The sequence below is a fragment of the Aedes aegypti genome, chromosome 2 (assembly GCF_002204515.2).
Source record: "Aedes aegypti strain LVP_AGWG chromosome 2, AaegL5.0 Primary Assembly, whole genome shotgun sequence".
In the NCBI taxonomy this organism is placed as follows: Eukaryota; Metazoa; Arthropoda; class Insecta; order Diptera; family Culicidae; genus Aedes; species Aedes aegypti.
The window spans coordinates 381,206,219-381,232,579 of record NC_035108.1 but is presented as its reverse complement, the minus strand read 5'-3'; the positions used below and the strand labels follow the sequence as shown (position 1 = coordinate 381,232,579).

The 26,361-nt window shown below is 40.4% G+C and overlaps 1 protein-coding gene across 1 annotated transcript in view; it reads right to left on the bottom strand.

The window, feature by feature from the left end:
• Positions 1–26,361, bottom strand: part of LOC5566816 — a 491,365-nt gene that overhangs the window by 18,919 nt on the left and 446,085 nt on the right. The window contains exon 6 of the mRNA XM_021846853.1: positions 22,608–22,741. Within this exon, the coding sequence (XP_021702545.1) occupies positions 22,608–22,741 (134 nt within the window). The remainder of the gene's footprint in view (positions 1–22,607; positions 22,742–26,361) is intronic.

Genomic DNA, 26,361 nt, shown 5'->3' with positions numbered 1-26,361 from the left:
CCATCTTCAATACCTCAGGCTTCAATATTTAAGTTGGACTTTGTAATTACGCTTGCGGTTCAATGAACATGTTGAAAAGACGTCTTCCGTCTTTCACCCACACCCACGTCCTGCCTGCAGCAGCAAAGTATGGCTCGGGAATAAGAATCCTGTCTCTCGTTTCGCCCGTTCCGGCATGTGCACTCTCTGCGCTAGGAAAACTTGTCTCACCGGAAGCACTGAAGTATGAAATAAGATTTCAGCTTGTTTCCGGTAATATTCAATGGGAACATTGTTTCTCATCCGATAGCACGGCAATCACGGCTAGGGGTTTAACATTTTGATGTGTTAAGATAGGAAATTTATTGTACTGGTGTGGAATTGAGCGAAATACTTCGCTTTAGACGAGAAAAATTAACTCATTTTTTAGAATCTAAAAATAAGGACAAGAGACATGTCACACAATGTATAATAACCCTAATGAAAGCATTTTCGACTAAATTTTTGGGATGGAGTGGAGAAATAGTAACGCAAATTCGATCAAAACTCTCATAGGGAAATTGGCAAGCCGAATGATTGATATTCTCAGTACAGGCTTTTCCTAGCTTTTGCTACTGCTCCAGTTTTGAATATAGGTAAATGGCTCTACCGGAAACGTTGCATCAAATCCGATGAATACGTGGGAAACACATTAGGAAACATTAAATGGCTCACTTATCTCAGAACAAGTTGTTCGACCTCGAAGCGAAAATTAAGGTACTTCTAAAACACGTTTAACTTTTGTTGTTGAATGAATGCCCCAAGCTTCCATCAAGCTTCGTACCATAAACCGACCACCGATGAATTTTCTTGTATAAACACAAACGCTTTCATTGCTCAGAAAAATATGAACAAAAAGCTTCCTAAGCACCCCGATTATGGGAGCCGTATTGTTGACTCTCAAACTTCGCATGCACACGCCCGAAATAAGCACATACACACAAAGTAGTTCATCGCCTCACCCGGTATCATATTTCAAACGAAACCATGCCCTGGAGACCAGGCATACATGAGACGGGACACGGGACGTATAGTGCTGCAGTACACGTAACTATATTTTGAGGGATGCTGAGGGTAAATAATCTAAATGGGGCTTAAACTATGTTTGATTGCAAAAGTGTTCTGATAAAGGTGCATCAGATCAAGTCAGTCATATATTTGTTGTGGAATTCAGTCAGTATTCCATTTCAAAACTCTGCCAGAAATGTTCGTGATTTGTTTAAGAAAAAACCTCTGGGTAATGCTTTACCTATTTAATAAATTTTTGATTAAAATTCCTACAGAAATTCTTTACAAGATTGCTTCAATCCCATTTAATCTAGATTTTTTTTATCGAATTCATATTTAAACATTACTACATGAATCGTCACAAGTATTTTCTCATCTTATTCTTCTTATTTTACCATTACGTCTCCACTTGGACACAGTTTGCTTCTCAGATTTGGGTTCTAAGTGCACTTCCGCAGAGCTTTCTTGTCAAAGTTACCATTTTCGCATTAGTATAACGCACGGCAAATACGATGATTTTCTATGCCCAAGGAAATTAAGAAATTGATATTACGAAAAGATCGTGGACCGACTGGAAAGCGAACCCAAACACCTTATGCAAGTCTTTGCCTTGGATTTAATTGGTAGGCTTAGGCAGATCCCCGAAAATTCTCCCGTGATTTCTCTAGGAATTTCGTAGAACAAATACTTGTGGAATCCTTGTTGAGTTCTATTTTGAGAAATCCTTGGAATAATATCTTAAGCAACAACTTGAGTTTCATTGAAATTTCTATAATATTTTAGAATAAATTTATCGTAGCAGTTTGTATTTATCCTATTTTTAGAATATTTTAGAATGAATTTCACGTAGCAGTTCTCATATCTCACCCTTAATCATTTGAAATATTTCCTTGGGGATATTCCGATGGATATACTACAAATATTTTATGTTTTGTATAATAATATCATTTGTTTGAACTACGAAATCATTATCTTTTTTGTGCAACAAATATAATGATAGTTACCGTGATTGATCAATCCTGTACACTTAAGTATTAACTGTCAAGCTTGCTATGATCCGATTTCCATTATCACAATTCATGTGATGTCGCATTACCTGATGGCTGCTCTTGATGATCCTAAGAAAGGTATCACATTCAAGATAATTATACCATGGAAAAACAAATTTGTTAATAAATGTTTGATGTACTGTTGAAGGGTTCTTCCCCAAAAAATCGACTATTGCCAAGGCTCTTTGAAAAAACTATCAAAATAAACTGTTTCAAACATTCCAGATATCTTCTGTGAACCTAATTTTAAATATGCATTGAGCATTAAAAATTATTTTTCAGATTATTCTCTCTGTTATTATAATGAGCGAGTTTCAATTTCAAACAAAATTGCATACCTTTATGCGTTTAATGGGATGTATTCTGTAATTTACAGCATCCAATTCTAAAATTGACCGCTTTGTCAACAAGTTGTAAGATTTTTTAGACTTGATTCAGATTCAGTGACCCAAAATTTAGTTAATAGCATCCCTAGTAACACACATGTTATAATTGAGGCATATCAACTGATATATGACCACATTTGGTCATTTAATAGTTATTCTGCATCAATTATAACATGTGTGCTACTTGGGATATCCCTCTATTTTATAAATCTTTTCGAATCAATTGATCAACTTCACCCCGGAATCAAAAACGCTACTTTTTGTTACTTTTTTAAACTGTTTTTGTTTTGAGTTGTGTTTGATCCTTCGACCTTGACGCTTGCTCCTGCGGGGGCCGGCGATGAGGGCAGAATCAAACATATCGCGCGTCGGTCGAGTGAAAGTGAAAATGTGTCACTTTCGATTAGTTCTTTTTGAGATCTTTCGACGTTGACGCTTGTTCCTGGGCAGTGCGTCAAGAAAGCCCGAGCAGTCGTCAGTTGTCCCTCTCGGGTCGCGCGCCTATTTTCTCTGAGTGCTTTTAAATAGCCGAGCAATCGAGTGAAGCTGAAAGTGAATTGTTGCTGCTCAAGGATGACGGATCAATTGGTGAGCTCGTTTCATGCTACTATTTCTTCTTCTTTCTGGCGTAACGTCCCAACTGGGACAAAGCCTGCTTCTCAGCTTAGTGTTCTTATGAGCACTTCCACAGTTATTAACTGAGAGCTTTCTTTGCCAACTGACCATTTTTGCATTTGTATATCGTGTGGCAGGTACGACGATACTCTTTGCCCTGGGAATCGAGAAAATTTTCTTTACGAAAAGATCCTCGACCAGCGGGAATCTAACCCACGACCCTCAGCTTGGTCATGCTGAATAGCTGCGCGTTTACCGCTACGGATATCTGGGCCTCATGCTACTATTTCTAATCTATAAAATATGTATGACTGCACCTTTAATCGTTACAACAGTGAGACGTAAATATCATTTTTCAACAAACTATGAATGGTTCGTCACTTTGAGTGTCGACATAAACTCTGATTCATAAATTATTTATGTCTTTTTCAATTAACAACACCTTCTTCTTTTTACCTTTATTTCGTAATTAAAAAAACGTCGAATGGTTCGACACTACAAGTGTAGACTTGCGAAAGGTTCACTTCATTCAACATACTTTGAAAGGTTCGTCACCTCAAGTGTCGGCATATTTTTTTCTCTACATAGATATTGTTCATATCAAATAAAAATATTATATTTACACATAAGCATGTTTATATCTCACAAATAATTATTTATAATGGTCTAATCGCTCATCAAAGTGAATCCTGTGACCCAACGATCCTCCCCATTAAGAAACATCCCTCCCAGTAACCTTCGTGGAGATGCAGAGGCAAACACGGTCTCCAAATAGCAAATGTTACACACTAACATTCCTTCCCCCAATCCCACCTGACTGCAAGGACGTGGCCGGCGCCGTTATTGACCATGTTTAAATAGAGGCACTGAATTGTGCATCTTGAAGAAGATTATGGCCAATCCCAGCCGAACTTTTAGTTGATTCTTTGTGCATTTTCACTGACTTCGGTCAATCACGGAATAGCAACGATTGCTATGTGTAATCAGTCGAAGCGGGAATCCAACCAATACTCCTTATCACGAATATCTGTTAACCCTTACCGCACTGTTATACTGTTATGTTGTACCAAGCATTTTTTGTTATCGAAATATGTTTACTTCATATTGGGAACGAGCGTTGTAACACAATTTACGAAATGATGATAATAAATCTTCGAGCTTTTTAGTAGAATACCTATAAGTAGATGATAAAACCGAATTTAGTACTGTACCATTTAATTCCACTAGAGATTGTATCCTTTGACAGATACGCGTATTTCGACCTCAAATGTAAGGCCGTCTTCAGTGTCGTGTACTAGACTCGAAGTCGGAAGTCGAGTCTAGTACACGACACTGAAGACGGCCTTACAGTTGAGGTCGAAATACGCGTATCTGTCAAAGGGTACAATCTCTAGTGGAATTAAATGGTACAGTACTAAATTCGTTTTTTTCATCTACTTACAATTTACGGCGGTCAAAAACGTGCGATTTTTTAGAGGTTTACTTGCATCTACGAGTGAACTTTTTCAACGAATGATTTTTTTTTTCAACAAACGATATATTTTGTAATATTAAACAATAACTATCTTGTGTGAGAAGTTGAAGACAAATGAAAAATGCCTTGTCGAAGTAAACTGAATGTGCCAAATATGGCCTTTTTTCATGTTTACTTGAAAAGATCAAAGATCTGTAAACATATGTTGAATCTATCATGTGCATGAGCATGAGCAGCATGAGCGTAGATGATCGTGCAATTCAATCCAATCAAAATTCTAGGATTCTAGAGCATTCCTAGAAACTCTTTGTGTCTCATCTTCAGGAAATCCTTTAAGTATCTGTACATGGATTTCCCCAATTGTTTCCATGATTGTGAAAGGCATCTAAATGTATTGCTTAAATTCATACATGAACTACTTCTTCCTACAGGATTATTGCGAAAATAAATCCAGAAACTAAAGAAAACAATAAATGCCTACGACTTGTTCAAAATGTTTTGCAAACATCGATACATTATCAATCTAAAACAGAAGAAATCTCGCGGAACATTACTAAAGGACCTATGTACAAATGAGAGATTCTCTCCTCTCTCAAAAAACGAAACAGAAGAGGTTAATGTGACTCAGTTATTAATGAAAGAGAAAGTAAACAAAGAGAGCCTCTCAATTTTAGACAGGTCCTTTAGTAATGTTCCGCGAGAAATACTTAGAGCTACATATTTCAGTCGAAACCTGTTTTATACTTAGTTGCTAAGTAACTACTGAAATGGAATATTTCTCGGAAAAATTGAACTTATTACATATATTTTTATTATTTATCTGTTGACCAAACCTTAATACAATAATCCTCATTGTTTTTTCTCAATTTTTTTTTCAAGGTGTAAATCTTTTTAGAATATTTGCAATTTCTATCTTAATTGCGTTTTCAATAGTTATTGTGAATGATTAATTACTTATTTCTTCTAGAAGCATCACCAGATAAAATATAACTCCCTCCCATACTCGTCTAGTCCACCTTAGCGTCAATCAGACTGAATTGTCATTGCTATTTTTTTAAATTTTGAGATACAACCGTTGGACATGCGAACATTTGAATTATAAGATGGAAATGGGTTGACAAAAGTTCAAACACCAACTTTTCCTAACAATAATGGTTTGTATAGTATTTTTCGGATAGTTCAACGTATAAACCACCCGAGAAGAAACGAAGTTTTGACAGTCAAAATGTGATATTGACTTTTTTGACATAAGAGATGAAATGTCTGAAGATATAAAAAAAAATATGATAATAAATCTTCGAGCTGTTTAGTAGAATACCTATAAGTAGATGAAAAAACCGAATTTAGTACTATACCATTTAATTCCACTAGAGTTTGTTTCTAAACTCCGAATCTATAGCAAAATTTGATGATTAAAAAAAATCAAAACACAGTCGCGTAAAGAGAAATTCTGCGCAACTTCAACAATGGAATATGTAAACGTTGTAAACGTCAATATATTTTGCAATTTTCAGCTAAAAAGTGATTATACGCTGATCATAAGTAATGTGCAAAATGATAGGACAAGAAATGGTCAAGGAATGATTCCGCTACCTAAATTACTTGAGCTGTACGCTGATGAGAAGAAGAGCAGATTGTATAACGTTAATAACACCTGCCGTACAAATCAAATGAAGCTGTCACTTCTGCGTACAGAAAAATGTGCCGCTCAATTATACCGCAAGCAATAGTGTCATCGCTGATCAAGTAGCTGTCAAAATTACTTTGGTAAAAAAGAGAAATTTTACTTGAGCGCTTTACGTATCAGGTGCATACCGTTTTGATTCATATTCCGAACAGTTAAGGCCAACAGTGACATCAAATGCATCTGAAAGGCATAAATAAGCTGATATTCGTGAAAGTTTTTATTTCTCCGCGAAGTCTTACTGTTATGCATAAATTGAGAGCTCAAAATTTAATAGTCTATCATTTCTTATGGTCATCGGGGAAGGTAAGGAATGTTAGTTAGACAACCATTGTTACTAGAGACTAGGGTTTTGGTACCGATAATACCGATTATAATACCGATCATTTTTTGGTCCCGAAATACCGGTACTGAAAAGCATTGAGCACCGGTATTTTCGGTACTGATGAAAAATGAAATAATTATTTGAATCAATAAATTTCTCCACAATAAATAGTACGTAAGTTGGTAAAATTTTTTGATGATGAATTTTTAGGCTACATACAGGCTACATACAGGCTTCTCTTAATTATCATCTTTTCAACACAAAGGATGGTTTATCTCCTTATAAAAATGTTAGAAGAACGCCCATTGTGTGCATCTTGTTTGCGTTAAAAACATGTTATGGATCATTAAAAAAAACTGAGGGTGAAGTTATTGAATGGAAATGATTCAGCAGATCCTATGATTACCAACAGGATAATCGAATACAAATGAAGCTGCTGATGGTGAATATCAAGCCTTCTAGACAACTAAGCGCAAGTATAAAAAAAGTGTCAGGCATTTGAAGGTGCTTCAATTGTGGCACAAAGATTGATATTAATTGTTCGGAATGATTTATGTTTTACTAATCTGTTCAAAGCGAAATATGTGTTGACCCTTCACGATGCATGTGCAACAATTCGAGCAACATCCGGATGGACCAAAACGAGCTTTCTTCGCGCCTTATTTTCTTGTAATACGCACATGTATGTAACTCACTACTAGCTGTTGGGTTCTCGGCGAATCCGTTTACCGAGGTCGATTTCCGAATTTAAGTGTGTACCAGTGAATCACCCAAAACGCAGCAACAAAGACATTGTCATCTCCTATTCTTGTTGCAACAATTTTATTCCGTAACATCAGTTTATCAGCACTTGAACAGAATATGACAAAGATCGATCACCACGTGGGCAGCGATTTACTAGGCTTCGCATTTCAATTTTCGAGAACTTTCTCTGTGTTGGTAAACATTGACACATTATCGAACAGCATCCATAAAACAGATTTGGTTTTGTGTTTAAAATAACTGATTAATCGCAAGTTGAAAAGATTGCAACAACGTTGCCTGCTGTGATTGTCATGACAATTTTGCTCTTGATTGTATCCTTATCCGCAACAGTTGGGACAAACGGTTGTGAGTGAGCTTGTTTTATTCTTTATTTTTCGTCTGTTTTGATGACAATTTGATTCACTGGTGTGTACTACAAGCGTCAAAGTGACAATTGTCTGAGTAGCTAAAAACGAAATTTTATCGCATGCTTTTGACATTTTTTTAACTAGTTCGGAGAGGGTCAAAACAATTCTATTCAATCAAACTCCAAAGGAGAATATGGCTGAAGATTATTAAATGTGTTTTTGATGGAAAAAGGACACCAGCTGTAACTTTGAATCTGAGGAATCGGCACATTGAATTGATTATAAAATTAATCTCATGATACTAACATAGAATCTCATGATACTAAAATAGATTAAAGAAAAAGTTTCACCGAGTTCTACCCTAATTCATACACAGACTTGTTCGTTCATTATTCTAAGAGGTCTGAAGGATAAAGCTGCAACTTCCTGCAACTCTTCGAGCCTTATGAACTTTTGTAGGTACACTCCTTTACACATGAAAATGGATTGTTTGCATCAAAAAATCAACACATCTGGTAACGCTATGTGGTTTCGTATCGACCAGACATTAAATCAGAGCATGTTTGTTGTTCAAAGTAATGTATTTGAAATGAAGTTTCCAAGATTTTATCCAAATTGAATATTTTAAACCGAGAAACATTGAAAAAACTCGATTTTTATTTATTAAGCCACTTTTTCAGCTATGACTACAAAGTGACACATTTGCAAACATCGTTGTAAGAAATTTGCATTTTGCATGGTTTTTCCATGAAAAACAATGAAATTGTTGTTTTAGACAGTTTTACTTTCATACGAATAATATATGTCATTATTGCAAGTAACAGTTCTTTTGACTAAGACCTACTTTTTCTTTCATACCAAGGTGCTTAACCCTCGTGGTCTTCCACGAAGTCGCCGACCTCTACCTGATTCCCTGCTGAATATCATTTTCGCAAATCTTTCTTCCGACATTCGCACTTAGTGAGCAGCCCACTGAAGTCTGGCGTATTTCACACACTTAGGCGTCCTGCACTGCCCTACAATCGGTTTGAATAAGGTCGGCCCAACAAGCAAAGAGCATATTTTGAATCAGGGGGGGGGGGGTGAATCACGCGTTGTGTCAAGTTATAAAGATGCGATTATTGAGCGTGTGAAATAAGGCAGACTTCAGTGGGCTGGCCACATAGTACTAATGTCTGAAGAAAGAATTGCGAAAATATTAGGTGCATAATAGAGGCGGATGACTTCGTGGAAGACCACGAATACGCTGGCTGTACGCAGTGGAAGAAGACTTGGTGACCCTAAACGATCGGGACAACTGGAGAAGTATCGCCCCAAGATCAACGAAGATGAAGCTCTACAATACGCCTGGTATTGGCGTGACGCTACGCTGCACCCATCAAGGTTTCAAGGTAGACATGCTTTTTGATTAGAAAATTTCTTGATCGAGTGAGCCAAGCCACCTCTAGTTTTGAGCTCAAGTAACGTTAATGACCCTTGCCCACGAATGTGTCATATCTTATATTTTTTTGTGTTCGAAATGTTTTTATATTGTTCAACCATTCAAATATTTGTAGTGTAAAAATAGTAATCGCCATCCTACCCCCAGTTCCCCGATTCGCATTTTGGGAGCGTCTGGATGAAGAAAAACTTTGCACCCCGTCGGAGGAGTGGGCGGTGTAAAGCGATGATGCCTTTATGCTTATTTTATGTCTTCAGTGTAATTGGGAATTGCACCGACCGGCGGTGGTAGCTCTACAGACATTCACACACATACATTGAGACCCAGGGAAAACCGTTCCCAGCAAAATAATGGGGCTAAACAGTGCATAACAACGAAGAGGTGAAAAATGTGTAGAGGCGGGCCCGAACTGCTACTGGGTGGATGAATGATTGTTGATTGGTCTCTGTGGTGTGCTTTGTTGTGGCATAAATTAATGGAAATCTATTTCTTCTACTGTGCGGAGGTAGGTGTTTAAAGCTTGAAACATTTTTCCGAATTTAGCTGCATTCTGTTGCTAGTAGTGAAGAGGATTATAACAAGTCAAGTTGAATCGAATGATGAGCTTTTGGAATACTGTGTGGGACCTCTTATTTTCATTATTTTCTTCATAGATTTTCATTATCATCAAGAATTTCATTGAATAGCAATCCGAACAACCCATAAATGCGAAATTATCACTCCCCCATCTTCAGTTCGTTCGATGAACTCATTGTCTACAACTCGTTGAAAACTTAACCCTCGTTCGAATTAACACAGATTGTTGAAAACTTGCCTTTCTGGCCACAAGAAACTTTCCGATAAACAACTTGTCCCATCACCACAGGGCGACAATCACAAAAAGGGATGCTGGTCAGCCATCCCCAGGCGGAGGTCACCAACCGACAGCAAAATCTCTTTTACGTCGCTTGATCCAACTAGGAGTATTCCCCCTGCCCCTCCAGCACTTAGGAAAGAAATTCCCTCGGACCAGGAATTTTCTTTTAAGAAAAAAGGGACTCCCGAATGCAAATTGTTATCTATCGGATCTCCACTTGGGAGGAAACAAATCCACAAAGAAGAAAACGGTGATACCTACAAAGTACCTGTGGAAGAATGGACCGACCGGTTGCACTGACCCTTGGAAAAGTTGTCGGTTTTGTAATTTCCAGCTTAGTAAGGGTATGCGGAACGAAATGAGAATTTTTGGTTTCAATTAAAGTAGAGTCTTTCAAAAAATTGCAGATTTTTTTAATTCCTAAGCTTAAGATATACATTTTGGTTTCGTGTGAAAGTAGTTTCACTTTGATTGGAATTTAAAGAGAAAATAGAAAAAGGATTTATGTAAAAGTATATAAACATTGCAAGTTAGTGCTTCAAAACGAGAGCAGATGTCAGATCATACAAGAAAACCGTCGTATGGACCCTCTTACATTGTTTAATTTATGGCAATGTGAAGACGGACTCTCTCGCAAAGGAGGGCCTCCAGAAAGGTGCGATTTATGATTGTAAGAATTTTACACTTGGATTTTTTTTTCAATAAGTACTTTCAGTCTCATTCGCTTGATGCATATTTGAACAGGATTAAATTCGCGGTGAACAAGATTTGTAATAAGCGTGGCTCCGGTTATGATGACATCGACCATGTAGGTTGTTATTGCCCGGATATAGACACCTCCGTAGTGCAGCTTTTGGATACCATTACAAACCGATGTTGACAACCCTATGTTTCACCTAGAGATGTATTGGGCTCCCGCGATCTCGTGTAATTGTTGTCGATTTTCGATTTTCTTCTCTTGTCTAGTATAAAAGTTTAATTTTCTTGTGCTCTTTTTCCCAGTTTTTTTTTCCTATGTGTTTTGTTCCCTTTGTTTTGGGTTGAGGATTCTGAAAATGACCATAATAGTGTGAATTCTGCATGTAAACACTGTATTTGTAATTTATGTTTCTTCTTCTCCTTCTTCTTTTTATCTTTTTGTTATTTTTCTTCTTCTCATTCCCTATCTTCACCTCCTAGTCATCCAAAATACATCTACATCATACAACTCATTTTTCCAATACAATCTAGCAGCTTGTATGCAAGCTATCTTTTATCTCAAGAGGTCGCGCATTCAGCTATCGCCATCACCGCTCGAGCTGTGTATGGCAAGCGAATATTTTCCAGGGTGCGTGTACTCAATATGCAGAATTGATTTTATTTTGAAGAATTCAAGTTAGATCAGTTCAATCATCGCATACCATTACTACGAACCCTTCAAACGGGATCGAAAGTTAAACTGAACCGACAAAAATTCGGCCCGCAGCCTTTCAGGGTTGGCGTGCACGTTGCTTATCATTCCAAACCGTAAAACCGAAAGGATGGAATTCGGATACTACCGGAGAAAACTTCTAACGTCATAAGGTTGGTACGAAATTAAGGAAGCTCCTAGGGGGGTTTCATGTATTTTTATTTAGTTCCGGTGGGAGGCTTGGTTCTATGTGGTTACATGTCTGACAAAGAGCTTTTGTTATTATATGGGACCATCTGATAATATAACTAATGAGAAACTTTTTCGAAAGGAATGGAGGATTGATTCTCTAAGATTGATATGCTAAATACAATAGGCTCATTTTTGTACTGTATACCAATTGCTTTACTAAATATCCAAAGCCCCACCTGTTTGTTCTTGACGATAAGGGCAAAGTGGAGAAATGACTCCATCAGTATCTGAGGCTGGTTTCAATTCATGGGACAAGTTTGTAACGACTTTCTAAAACATTGCTATATGATTCTTTATGAATCCCATCACAATACGAATAATGCACAACTGACATTATGTGGCAGTGGCATCTCCTAAGAAAAAGAAGAATTGCGACATTCGCGTAACGGAATCTATGGTCCACCTAATCTCTCTCCCACTGTCCAGATACAGGTAGTTAAACGAAGTGTAGAGTATGAGTTCATGCGGAGTGAGATGGCGGAGATGGCTCACGCCCCCAGCAATAAGGATTATTTCAATAGCAATCGCTGCGCATACCATTTGAGGAAATATGAAAGAGTATCATCGAATCGGACTACGCGGCAAATATGGATTGGCTGAGATATACCTGCAATGCAGATATATTAGCACTGCGAATTTCAAACAATAGGTGTTTACCAGATTTGTGAATTTGTATTGTAAAGCCTGAGTCGAGGTATGTAGAAGGTAATGCCACAAAATCACTTTTGTGATGGCAAGCGATTGAGACACACGTAAACCAAGATCAGTAAAAGTTTGTGAAAATAGAAAATGTATCTATAGACCAATTACACTTAGGAACACGTTTTTGTCTCAGGCACCAAAATACCGCTAGTTACTCAATTAAGGGTTGCTGAATCCATTTCCGCTTTCAGAAATATCTTAGCACGTCTAGTTTTTGAGATATTGACTGTTGAAAATGCAAAATTTGACTGTTTAAGCCAACTTGCATGCAAGTTTGCCAGCTTGTATGGCAATTTATTTGCTTAATTTGTCACAGAATTCGTACTTCACGTGTAAAACAAAACTTATCAACTAAATCCATAACAAATTCATGATTCTTGAGACACGCAAAAATGTCATTTTTGTTTCGCTGTGTTTTGTGCGTGGTGATCCTAATAGTTGAGGTGAGATTTGAAGATCTAGTAAAAAATCCAATTTAAGCAAATTATATAGATTGCAGGAATTTCCCCTGTTAAGCTAGAAGCATAAAAAACATAGGTAAGGCAGTTTTTGATCCAAAACACCACAGCATATTCTAATTTCGTTGTGGGATAGCTTACCGTTCCGCCAACAAACGACGCTCGAGCCCATCGCCTTCCGTTCATCGATGGTGGATTCGAGTTCCTCAACCACCTAGTGATCACACAGTGCAAGTACTTACCATCGACACCCGTAGCCAGGGTGGAGCACTCAGTGGATCCCAATTAGCCGAGACTGCAGAGAAGCAGTGAAGGCCGTCGCTCGCTCTCAATCAGCTCCGCACTGAGAAGTCAGCCATACGATCGGGCACTCTAGAGAGCGACCGTGATACACCAACTTGTCGTACTCCAACCGATCACCACACCTCGTCAGCCAACTATCAGATCTCACGTGCTGCAGCTTGCAGGCCATGCGACATCGATTGGAGCAACACGACGATCGGGCCCCAACGTCAGAATAGAATTTGTACTGTAAGTTTTTCACCCTTTTGCGCTCAAAGTAAGACTACATTTAAAGCGCTTATTTTAAAATTGTGAAGCGCAACAACTGTACCTTAATATATCGCTCTCCTCGCTTAATTTGTTAAGGCTTTTCTAAATTAGATTTTTAAATTTTATTCGGTGATTCTTTCTCCATTTTCTAATTCGTTAGAGCTTCCATTAGGGTTGGTCGGAATAAACTGCGTGTTTCAGCCACTTGAAATACTCGACAGTGTTAAGAGTCTCTTAGCCAGACCTTTGAAAAGCGTCAGCAGTCTCTCTAACCCGAGAGTAGCGCTAAAGCTGCTGTATGTTGTATGTTAAGCAAGCGTTACAAGTTCTTCTCGAGTTCACGTGCTTATCTTTCTATAAACAGGAGGTAAATGATTCCTAATCAGTGGAGCAACAGACCTTATTTATTTTTAATTTACATTATGTTACATCAATTAGTTTGAGAAAACCACGTTAACGATGTTACACCAATTTACTCGGTCCATGACTGTGTCCCTCCAACTTAGGTTTTGGCCCACGCTCTCCAGATCGATTCGATCGATGCCATCACCTCGAACTCCATTATCCCGAATCACCAGCCGCTTAAAAATCGATGCGTTGGGACCTGGTACTTACGGCATGTCTGGAGAATTTATCGTACAGTTAAGATTTGGTCCGTCGTCGAGCGGCCGTTGAAGAACCCAGCTTGACAACTTCCCACAAACTCATTTGCTACTGATGATAAATGACGAAAGATAGTCTGGGATAGCACTTTGTGACATTGTGACATGCGACATTGAGAATAGTGATCGTTCAACAATTCTCACTTTCTACCTTGTCGCCCTTGCTGTAGATAATACATATAACGCCATGCTTCCACTCCTCCGGTAGCAGTCCTATCTCCCAGATTCTGTTTATAAACCGATGCAGACAAGCGAACAACTTCCCCGGATTTATCTTAATGAGTACCTCTCCGATCCAAAACGCAACCAAACAGAATATCTCAGCTGGGCACGGGATCAGTGTGTTCAAAAATTGAATGAAAATTTATCGTACCATCAAATATTTAAAGGTAAAGGCACTTATAATATAAAAAAGTACATACAGTTCTATTAACACTCAGGCTTCTTCCTGAGAAACACATAGATTCTTCACGTTATGCAAATCATTGGCATTAAAAAAAACCGTTTTTCTAAAAAATAATAGACAACTTTTTTATAGATTTCCTTGTCTGGTGCGTAGAGGAAATCTTTCCTAAAAGCCTGTAAGTTTTTCCATAAATCCTTCCATGTTTTCATCAGGTGATTTTTCTCATACAAAAATCTTACGTTCATGAACTATATTGTTGATTCCTCCCGGAATCGAATCAGACAGGATTTTTTTTATAAGTGCAGTTCGTGATTTCCCATGCAATTCTCCAATCCAATTCACCCGAAAATTACTCATTGCTTCTCCGAAGATATTTAAGAGTTCCACAGTCCCAAATATTTTCTGAATGATTTCATGAATATTAGTTGCACAGTTCCTCTGATGACCTCATTGAAGCCCACCAAGCATTCTTCAGCTACTCTCGTAATATTTTCATTAAATATCTAAGGAATTTCTTTTTAACACCGCTAGCGCATGACGGCACACCATAGTACCATGTCGAAAGAACTTGAAACTTGAACTTGAACCAGAGCTACAGGTCCAAAGCCTTGATAAAGGAGGATTGTTGTGATGGCTATGACCGTGGTCATCATGTAAAGAACAAACGGACAATGCTATATCGTGTCAGCACCGAGGAGGCATGAACCCGCGCATGTTGGGCTCCTGGCGTGTGAACTGCGACATGGCGTGAACGTTACAGCTATCCAGGAAATACGCTAGCCGAGAACCGGTGAACCCGAGTTCCGAGCGATGGACCCCATCGCCAACACAAGTACTACATCTACTACAGCGGTGGCGACAGAGCAGAACGTGGAGTGGGCTTCATAGTGATTGGGAAGCAGATGAAGCGAATTATTCAGTGGAAACCGGTAAGCGACCGAATTTGTGTGTTGATAATGAAGGGCAAGTTCTTCAACTACAATCTTATCAGCATATATGCGCCAACGAACGATAAGCCCGATGACTTGAAGAATGAGTTCTATGAGAGCCTGAATAAGGCCTACGGAGAGTGCCCAAAACAAGGCGTCAAGATAGTCATCGGTGACGCAAATGCGCAGATCGGGAAAGAAGATTTCTTCCGATCCGTCATTGGAACGGAAAGCCTTCATTCCGTTACCAATGATAATGGCCTGCGGCTAGTAACCTTCGCTGCTGCTAGAGGGATGGCAATCAGCAGTACCTACTTCGCACGAAAGAATATCTGCAAACACACCTAGCGACACGACACCCGAGTGGCGATGCCTGCTCCCAAATAGACCACGTGCTGGTTGATGGGCGACATTTCTCAGATGTCACGGATGTCAGGACCTTCCTAATATCAACTCGGATCATTATTTTGTTGTAGCTAAAATTCAGGCGCGGTTATCCAGCGTCACGAGTTCCACAACAAACAGAACGCTACGCTTCAATATACAACGCTTGTTGACTGATAGTGTAGCTGCACAGTACCGTCAGCAACTAGACGAGCAGTTGGGAAGAATCAACGTTGCTGGAGACGTCGACAGCCTGTGGGACCCTATCCACGAAGCTGTGACAACAACGGCGCGGGAAGTGATTGGCACTGGTCAACGACGAAGACGAAACGACTGGTTCGATGAAGAGTGCCAGAGTGTGACATGACATGAAGAATGTCGCCAGAAGCCGTATGCTTGTGGCCGGTACCCGACAGAACAGGTACAAGGCAGCGAGAGCCGAAGAAAAGCGAATCCACCGCAGAAAGAAAAGGCACCACGAAGAAAGTGTGGTAGCTGAAGCTCAAGAAAGCATGAACCGGAATGACATGCGGAGATTCTATGCAACGGTCAATGGTGCGCGGCACAATGCCGTGCCAGTGCCGTCATATGCAATGATCGAGCAGGGAATTTGCTGACCGGTATAACGGCGGTGGCTGCCAGGTGGAAGGAGCACTTTCAGCAATTGTTGAACGGTGAAAGTGGATATGTAGCGAGGAACAGGATGAACATAGATGATGATGTGGCGTATCCGACACAGCAACCCATTGTACACACGAATTATATACCACTACCCTATATTCCTTGAATTATTGCGTAATAACCATACATACACACATCCCACAGAATTATCACACGATGATGTAAATATAGCTTTTAGTTCAGTACAGACCACCAAACCCGATAGTCTAGCTATCGTCCGAAAGAACGTCTCGAATCGGTATCAAAACCGTAGGCACTAGTCCCTACAACTGGTGACCCCGACGTCGCGGAAGTATCAGAATCACGAATTGTTCGATAGTTATCGACCCACGATCGTCAAAACGCCGTTTCAATATTGCGAAATCTCCGAACAAAAGTGCCAATTTCATTGCCGTAAAAATTCACAATGGCGATCGAAGAAGCTTCTGGAAGCGTTTCTGGAACTGCGAACAATATGAAGCTGGAAGATGTTGATTCCAAGGAACCAACGGTTATCGCCAAAATTAGTTTCCCGGACTTCGATCCGGACGACATTGAAACATGGTTCATGTGTCTCGAAGCTGCATTCAGTGTCAATTCGATACGGAACGACAAGTTAAAATTCAATGCGGTAATTGTTGCCCTCTGTTCGCGCGCGAAATTTGTGCACACAGTGATCGCCAACTGTAATGCGACGAATGTCAACGACAAGTACGACCGCCTCAAAGCAGCGGTACTGGCGCATTTCCAACCGTCAGAAACACAGCGATTGACCAGCCTACTCTCTGGTATGTCCCTAGGAGATCAAAAGCCAAGTGTCCTCCTGTCCGAGATGCGTCGCTTGGGCGGAGTAGGTTGCACCGACAATGTGCTATCTAACCTCTGGCTGCGAGCCCTTCCAAACACCACTCGTTCCATTATTGCTGCTATGCCAACTGCTTCGTTGGATGACCAAGCGAAAGTAGCGGACAACATTTTGGAAGCACCCCGTGAGCAAATCGCAGCCGTTCAGAAACCCGAAACCTCATCGACATCATCCCTCGAGCAACGTATCGAAGCCCTATCCAGACGCCTGGATGAAGCCCTATCAGGTAATTTCCGTGGGCGTGAACGACACAGTAGCCGTGCACGTCAACGCTCATCTGGCCGGCGAGATGGAACTCCAGCGAGAAGCAAAATACCTCGTCGTTGGATCTGTTGGTTCCATTACCGACATGGTGCCCAAGCTCGAAAATGTGAGAAGAACAGAAGCGAAAACCCAAACATCAAGTGCATTTTTTTCGATGGGAATGTCGAGGTGTACACTCGACCGAGGGAGAATTAAATCAAACAATCAGCGTCAACAACCACACCACATCAAGCAGCGAACCATCAACCGACCAGAACCCCAGAATCCTGAACCAAACCTTAGACGTCCAACGAATCCACATACACGATCTCAAGTCATCAAATCGATTCCTCATCGACACCGGAGCGGACATTTCAGTCGTTCCGCATTCTCCAAAAGAGCGCCTCAAGCCTACAGCATCGCAGCAACTCTTCGCCGCAAACGGTACCCGAATCCAGACATACGGTACCAAGCGGATCACCGTCGACCTTGGGCTGCGAAGACCATTTGTGTGGATATTCGTCATTGCAGATGTGAAATCTCCCATCATCGGCGCTGACTTCCTCAAGCATTACGATCTTCTCGTGGATCTGCGGAGAAACAAGTTGATCGACAGTACCACCCGGCTGGAAATCGAGAACATTCACGCAGTGACCGAACCAGTCATTACCACATTCGATGCCAATTCTCCTTTCGCTGAAATCCTCGCCGACTATCAAGACATCACCGTCCTCAACATGAAGCACAGATCGACCAAGGCGAGTACCGTCCACCAGATCATCACTACCGGCCCTCCTGTGTTCTGCCGACCACGCCGGTTACCTGTGGACAAACTAAAAGAAGCAAAAGCTGAGTTCCAGTTCCTAATGGATCAAGGCATATGTCAACCGTCGAAAAGTAGCTGGGCCAGCCCACTTCACCTTGTCAAAAAGTCGAATGACAAGTGGCGACCCTGTGGTGACTACCGGAATCTGAACGCCATCACCGTGCCAGACCGGTATCCCGTGCCATACATCCAAGACTTCTCCAGCATCATGCATGGTAAGAAAATTTTCACTTGTATTGATTTGCAGCGCGCATATCATCAGATTCCAGTAGCCCCAGAAGACGTCCCAAAGACGGCCATAACAACCCCTTTCGGACTCTTCGAGTTCAAATTTATGACCTTCGGGCTGCGAAATGCGGGACAAACTCTCCAAAGGCACCTACATGCCATATTAGGTGACCTTGATTTTGTTTATCCGTACATCGATGATCTCTGCATAGCGTCAGACAATGTAGAGCAGCACGAAGAACACCTCCGCATCGTGTTCGAACGATTGAGACAAAATGGTCTCGTAATCAACGCCGCCAAATGCCAGATTGGTCAGGAATCCGTTGATTTTCTCGGCCACGAAGTCACTTCCGACGGAATCAAGCCGAAGCGCAGCAAAGTTCAAGCCATCCTGGATGTCCCGAGGCCAACAAACGCCAAGCAGCTGAAGAGGTTTCTCGGAACGATTAATTTCTACCGACGTTTCATCCCACGAGCTGCAGAAAACCAGCGAATGATTGGTGGAAATATCCGCAACGATACCACAGCACTCGAATGGAACGAAACCACCAACGATGCCTTCGAACGATGTAAGCAGGATTTAGCGAACGCTACTCTGCTTGCTCACCCATCTCCCGAAGCGAAGCTTGCACTCGATGTCGACGCCTCCAACACATGTATCGGAGCCGTCCTACACCAAATCACAACCAATGGTCCTCAACCCCTTGCTTTCTTCTCCAGAAAATTAAGCGAGAGTCAACAAAAGGCTAGCACGTACGATAGAGAGCTGATCGCTATGTACGAAGCAGTCAAGCACTTTCACGATACTCTACAGGCTCGTGAGTTTTGCATCTATACAGATCACAAGCCCCTTATCACCGCCTTCCAACAACGACCAGAGAAGGCAACCCCAACACAACAACGCAGGCTCAGCTACATCAGTGAGTATACCACCGACATTCGGCATGTATCGGGCGAAGCGAATAAAGTCGCCGACATGCTGAGTCGCATCAACACCATCACTACAATTGAAGCGATCGACTACGACCGAATGGCTGAGTTGCAGAAGATTGATCCTGAGCTGAAGCAGTTTTTGGAGAACCCACCAACTAACACCACCGTCCAACTGAAGCGATTGAAATCTCCATTAGCATCTACACCTATATTCTGCGACATCTCTATAGAAACCATTCGTCCGTTCGTGCAACACGAATTTAGGCGAACAATCATGGAGAAAATGCACGGTGTATCCCATCCCGGAGTTCGCGCCACTACTCGTCTCATCTCGACCTGAAATCAACAATGTCGAAGCTAAGCCCCACACCTACCAGCAACCATTCAAGGAAATCTGTTTTCGTGCAGAAACAACTAACTACATGCAGCCACGTCTTCGTCAAGGTAGGAGCGATTAAACCACCGCTCTCACAGCCGTACGATGGACCATATCGTGTGGTTCGTCGGAAGAAAAAAGTCTTCATTGTGGACGTGAACGGCAAGCCAACTGCTATTACCATCGATCGTTTGAAAGCAGCGTACATACAGGCAGATCATCGATGCGCCGAACACGAAACTACAGCAGACCAGACTACCTACCAAACACGCTCTGGACGCCGCGTGAAGATCCCTCGTCGATATTGGTAAAACTAAGGGGGGAGTAGTGTGGCGTATCCGACACAGCAACCCATTGTACACACGAATTATATTCCACTACCCTATATTCCTTGAATTATTGCGTAATAACCATACATACACACATCCCACAGAATTATCACACGATGATGTAAATATAGCTTTTAGTTCAGTACAGACCACCAAACCCGATAGTCTAGCTATCGTCCGAAAGAACGTCTCGAATCGGTATCAAAATCGTAGGCACTAGTCCCTACAATGACGATCAAGCTGTGGACCCACCGACCATAGAAGAGGTTAAAAAGGCTATCAGCAAGCTGAAGAACTGTAAGGCTCCTCTAAAGGACGAGATCCAGGTCGAGCTTCTCAAGCACGGAAGTGAGCAGCTTTACCAGTCGATCCCCGGTGTACTTCTGAAGGTATGGGAGGACGAAGAATTGCCCACCGGCTGGTTGGATGGCCTCATACGCCCAATCTACAAGAAAGGGCACAGACTGGAGTGTACCAATTACAGAGGAATTACCCTTCTGAATTCGGCGTACAAAATTCTGTCGCGCATCGTGTTTAACAGACTGAGACCGCTCGAGGAGTCCTTCGTCGGCGAATACAAAGCTGGTTTTTGTGAGGGCCGTTTGACAACGGACCAGCTTGCGAATGATCCTAGACAAATTCCGGGAGTATAATTTGCAGACTCACCATCTGTTTATTGATTTCAAGGCGGCGTACGACTCAGTGGAAAGAAATGAGCTTTGGCAGATAATAATACAATCTTTCAAAGTTATAGTAGTTTTACTTTTGCCTCCATGTGTTTTTCAGTTTTCTTCATGGAATCAAACATTCCCTAAGTACTTAATCCCAGAATACCTGTAAAAACTTATATGTCGACGTTCTCTAAGGATTTTCTTTGTAATATTTAGGATCTTTCCATGTACATTTTATTGCTTCCTGTGAATTAATCCCTTGTATAATAATCTATAATAATTGACGAAATATCTGGAGCTATCTCTTGTGGACTTCTTGTAAAAATTATTAGAGCAATTCATGCAGGAATTGGTGTGCAAATCCGTCATGAAAATCTGTGATCAACAAGGATGGAAATCTAGTGATCATGATAAAACAAATGATGCATCGTGGTTGTTCTTTATCATGCGATCATAGCAACAATGATAAACCCTTAGTCGTCAAGCCATCATAACAAACTTCACTCCGCGAAAAATGAATCGCTCGGCATGTGTGCTAACGATCAATTGTTCGCAAACCGAATTCATACATTTTGGAAGATTTTCACGCTTTCACTCTGCGATATGGCTTCTAGCATACCATTTTTGATCCTAAAGTCAATCGTGCATGGAATGTGAGAAAGTTTATCCGTGAATTTTAAATTGTTTCGCATTAATCGCAACTTGTTACAATATCCGACAAACCCTTTGTCCTACGACAAACAGTTTATCGGATGCTCGATATATCTATGATTAGCGCGCGTGGTGAGGTGTTGAAATCATGTTGCTGCAAGAGCGATGGCCCTATTGGACCGTTCAAATACCGTGTTGTTTGTCGTTAGAGCTGATTTTTTTCCATCCTTGGTGATCAATGTTTCTTTTATTTTCGGAAATTTGGATATTTTTGCTGCCAAGGATTTGCATTACGTTAAGAATCCGGGTGTTGCCAGGAAGAAGTCTTTGACTAATAGAACTTTATGTACTTTTCATCTTATAAGTGACTTTACTTTCAAATATTTGATAGTATAGTTTTTTTTTCAGATTTATAGTTCCACGTACCGAGCCTCCAATCGTTAATCCTTTTTCCTCACATTGGTCTATGCCCATTGTTTCGGTCCGTATTATTCTGTTGACGTTCCTGTTCTTGTTATTTTTTACGGTTGGCTTGCAGGGCCTGACACCAACCCAGATTTCCAGAACACCATTCCCCCTAATTGTTCAGAGGGCCATAGTGCACAGTTTAGCTTAGAGTCCTTCTCTGGCACTCGGACAATAATCAGCTGCCCCTAACTTGGGGAACAGACGCTTTTGTGAGCCGCATCTAACATAGAGTCTAGACGCTCCAAGTTTGCAGAAGAAAACCCCCTTGCCTTCCCTGTCAGCACACGATCAAAGTTCCCACTTCCCTAAGGTTGCTCGTACCCCGGCCAGTACCACGAGGAGGTAGGGAAAGGAGTTGATGTATTAAGGCTAAGGACTACACAAAGGGGTCTATTTTATTCCTGCAGATATGTGAAGTACCAATAGTACGCCATGCTCAGCAATTTACCAACCCTTCATCATTGTTTTAATTAGTCTCAAAAGTCCCATCAGCAGAGAAGTTTTGTACATGCATATCACGAGAATGCGATGCGGCTTCATTTTCTTCGTTGATTTTATAGTACAAATAATTTAATTCCCATGCCCAGAGGAAAACCCATGCACCTGAATAATGTCCCACAATAATAAAAAGCTCTTAAAACTTATAATACTTACCGGTTGCTCGTTGATGAACCACGTCAGATTGGCAGCTGGTCGCGAGTGAGCCGAGGAGCAATTTCCCCGGAGGATGTCTCCCAACCGATACCGTTGTCGAATCCCATGTATGAGTGGCACGTGCTTCGGAACCTCTGCAATGAAAGCCCAGAACAAACAGTAGCATTTTAATGTGTGAAAAGTGTTGACGTGGGTTTTTCGCTTTATTCACACGGCTTTTAATGAATATTCTGAATCACATCTGGAAGCGAAAACATCCACTACTCCTCATTTGGTTGAAAGAAAAAATCGATTATATCGGAATCACAGTTGGAAAACCAACCTCGGGTTTCGAGTGGACAAACCGAATGAAAATTGCTAATTAATTAATTTATCAGCTGGAAAATTATAATAATGGCTTCATTTATTCTAGACCCATCGAATGCGCTGATCATTTGAAAATTCTCGGCAACGTGCCTTCCGACCCCTTTCAATTAGCCTTCCCCTCTGCGCATTGTTTGAACAGTGCTGTGAATCAATCCTATTTGTCACATAATCACATGCCGGAATTCCTGTCAAAATTCGCGCAAACATCCCTTCTGCGGAAATGTACAAGTGACTGAGCTGCTGCTGCAATGATGATATTGCATTATTTTGTGATCAATATACTGCCCATACTCGCATAACAGTCCCATATGGATTTATACCATTTTTCAGTTAACTTCATGAATGGTGTTCATTTTTAGTGTAGTTTATGAAATCATGCTTAAAATTGTATTTTTGTATGGACAAAATGCGAAAAAAATACCAAATCATGTGCGTCCCATATTGAAAGTACCCGCATAATAGTCCCATTAGTGAATTACAAAGAAAATGAAGCAGACCTGGCCCTGTTCTAAGTTTTGTAATCTTGCATCGTATTTGTTTATTAAAAGGAGAAATAATACAAATTTCAATGACTCAAACCATGTTTATTCATTTGTAAAGTATCTATTCTTACGTGATATTTAAGTTTTCCCAGAATGACTTCTGCTGTGATGTTCTAGAACCACAACACAAAATGTGTGCTTGTGAGCCTCTAAACCAAAAATAGTCAAAATAGCTTCCCTTTCAGTCAATACTGCTGCTCTCACTACTATTGTACCAAAGACAAATTAAAGACCCCCATGTCCCTTGCAGTTGCTCAAAATTTTATGGCTCATAAGGTAATCTAGAATGCCGTTCAAAGTGTACTGCGATCTGTCAAACTTGGGTACCTTTTGCACTACCGAGGGACCAAATGCAGTACTAGAAGTGGTACCCAATCTGAGCCCGAGTGTGACGGACCTGATTGTACTCCGGGCAATGATCACCGGACTCTCCGGTAAGCTTAACTTGTTATGACATGAAATTGGGTTGATTTTTTGGCCAGCCAGAGTTTCCACAGCCACCCTAAGTACATGCGACATGCGACTTCTGAAACCAAGAAGTAAGGTGGTTCAAGGCATGCAGCATGACAATCCACATATATCTAAGGAATCTTCAATAGCTTTGCCGTCTTCATGCTGACCGAAAATTGCTTTGTTGCATTGCTTGAAACCAACATCCTCGTAGTGGGTTCAATTAACTTGCTAGATTGGCCGACCGGAACATGTTCTGCAGTTAAAAAAAATCCAGGAGAGTCCTCAACATGGTCACTGTTACCACCAAATAGTACAATAACTTTGAAGGACATTTTCAATCCAAATTCACTAGTACTAACAGTTGCAGTTAGAAAAATTCCTTGGGATTTAGCGTGAGACTGCCACCTGTAAACTTGAAAACGATTGTGTCAAGTTGCGTAAAAACATAGTAAGCCAGTCCCCCGTAATGGGACTGGTATGCGGGTATATTTGTGTTTGGCAAGAAAAATACTCGGATAACGAGTCCCATTGGATTGAATCTTATATTAAGATATTGAAAACAACCACTTGAACTATATTTTAGTTCTTGATGGTTTTATAATACTACAATGATAATGTGTTGAGTAATGCCACCACGATTTACTGTTGTCAGCAACGGTGAAATGAAAACGTTTTGTATTATGTTTAAAGGCGTTTTTCTCGACATGATGATTTTCCTAATGGGACTGTATTGCGAGTATGGGCAGTATACAGAATAGTAAACGAACTTTCGAGATGCGTTAATTCGATTATAGATTTTAGGGTATATTGACAAGTTCTTGAAAAAGTACTCAAACAGACTCTCTGAAAAGTAACCTAGTTTTAATTTTTTAAAGTTTAATTTCAAATTATGATAATAACCCTTTCGATTGTTGAGTGCAATACCTATAAGTAAGAGAAAGTACTTAGCCATTTAATTCCACTGGAGTTTGTATTCTTTGGCAGATATAAAGTATCATGTACAAGTCAAAAGATACATACTCTAGTGGAATTGGTTTAGTACTAAATTCGAGTTTTTTTCACTTAATTTTAAAGTTTAAACATTATTTTAAAAATTCGCAAAAGGACGTAAGTAAAATTTTCAACTTTCGAAATCTAACCACGACTCACATCGCTCCGTTATGTTGTGAGACAAACTAGGAATCAAAAACTACTTACGTAGATCTGACACTGCTACAGAAAAGATCTCTTGAAATGCAATTGTACTGATTTTGTGTTTCATAGTTCTATGATCCCTTTACTTAATACAGAGCTATAGTTGACTGTATGTCGAAATATGGGACTGAAATTTTTAATCATGAACCATAATCCTTTTTTTAGCAAACATACTGGTTTTACTTATCTCGTTTATTTGGCAGGCTCAGGCGCCGTAGGGCATAACAGAGCCGAAATCTTTTCTTTTTAACATACTGGTTAGAATGCTTAATTTTTTTATAAACAAAAATGTTTTTAATCACTCTGAGCCTTAGAAGCGCCATAATCCACCACCCAGCCCTACTGGGATCTCAGCCGAATTCGTTGATATCATAATTGAATGATGCAAACCAATTATCGGCGAATAATTTATGATGCTCGTTATAAATTATACGAATGTGTAGTTTGGAAATCATGGGGGAGCAAGACCTCACCAAACACAATCACAGGCGCGGCCAGTTCGATTCGATGATTGTGCATCGGCATATGCCTCTTGAGCGTATCGAGATGTGATAATGCTACCGCGTATAGCTGTGATAATTAATTGTTTAATTAATCAATATGGTAACCGATCGATGTGATTACACGGGGATAGATTGAACAAGGGAGTGAGACTGTTCATATTTTTGTGCATTTGAACTATGTTCAGTTTGGTAAGTGGAATCGATGAAGAGCTATCAGTGTTAACTTGTTTTCCAAGCAGTATAGATTTCAGTTGTAACAATTGTTTTGAATTAAACTATAAACCGCCTGTTTCGGTGGTAGTAGTCCACCGAAACAAGTGACCCCTAATTCATAGTGTGGGCTTGTTTATCGTTCCTAGGAATGAATTGCTGGGGGTTTCTGATAAAATTTCATTCCGGCATTCCCAAATATTTAATCATTTTGCAATGAACGAAGCAATAATATAGACGACCCGACCCCCATTATTTGAGTTGGGTATTTTGGACATAGTTTACATTATTCTTCATCTTCTGCATTATGTGTCAAAGTTAAATTTAGATCCACATTAGAGACATATTTCATTTCAAAAACATGCTCACTCTTTGTATAAGGTACAGTGGGGGAAGTGTATCAGTGGGGTAAGTGGATCATTTGTCAATATAAAGCCTAAATACTTGGATATGTTAAATGTTTTCGCACCATTGCTTCGTTTTAGG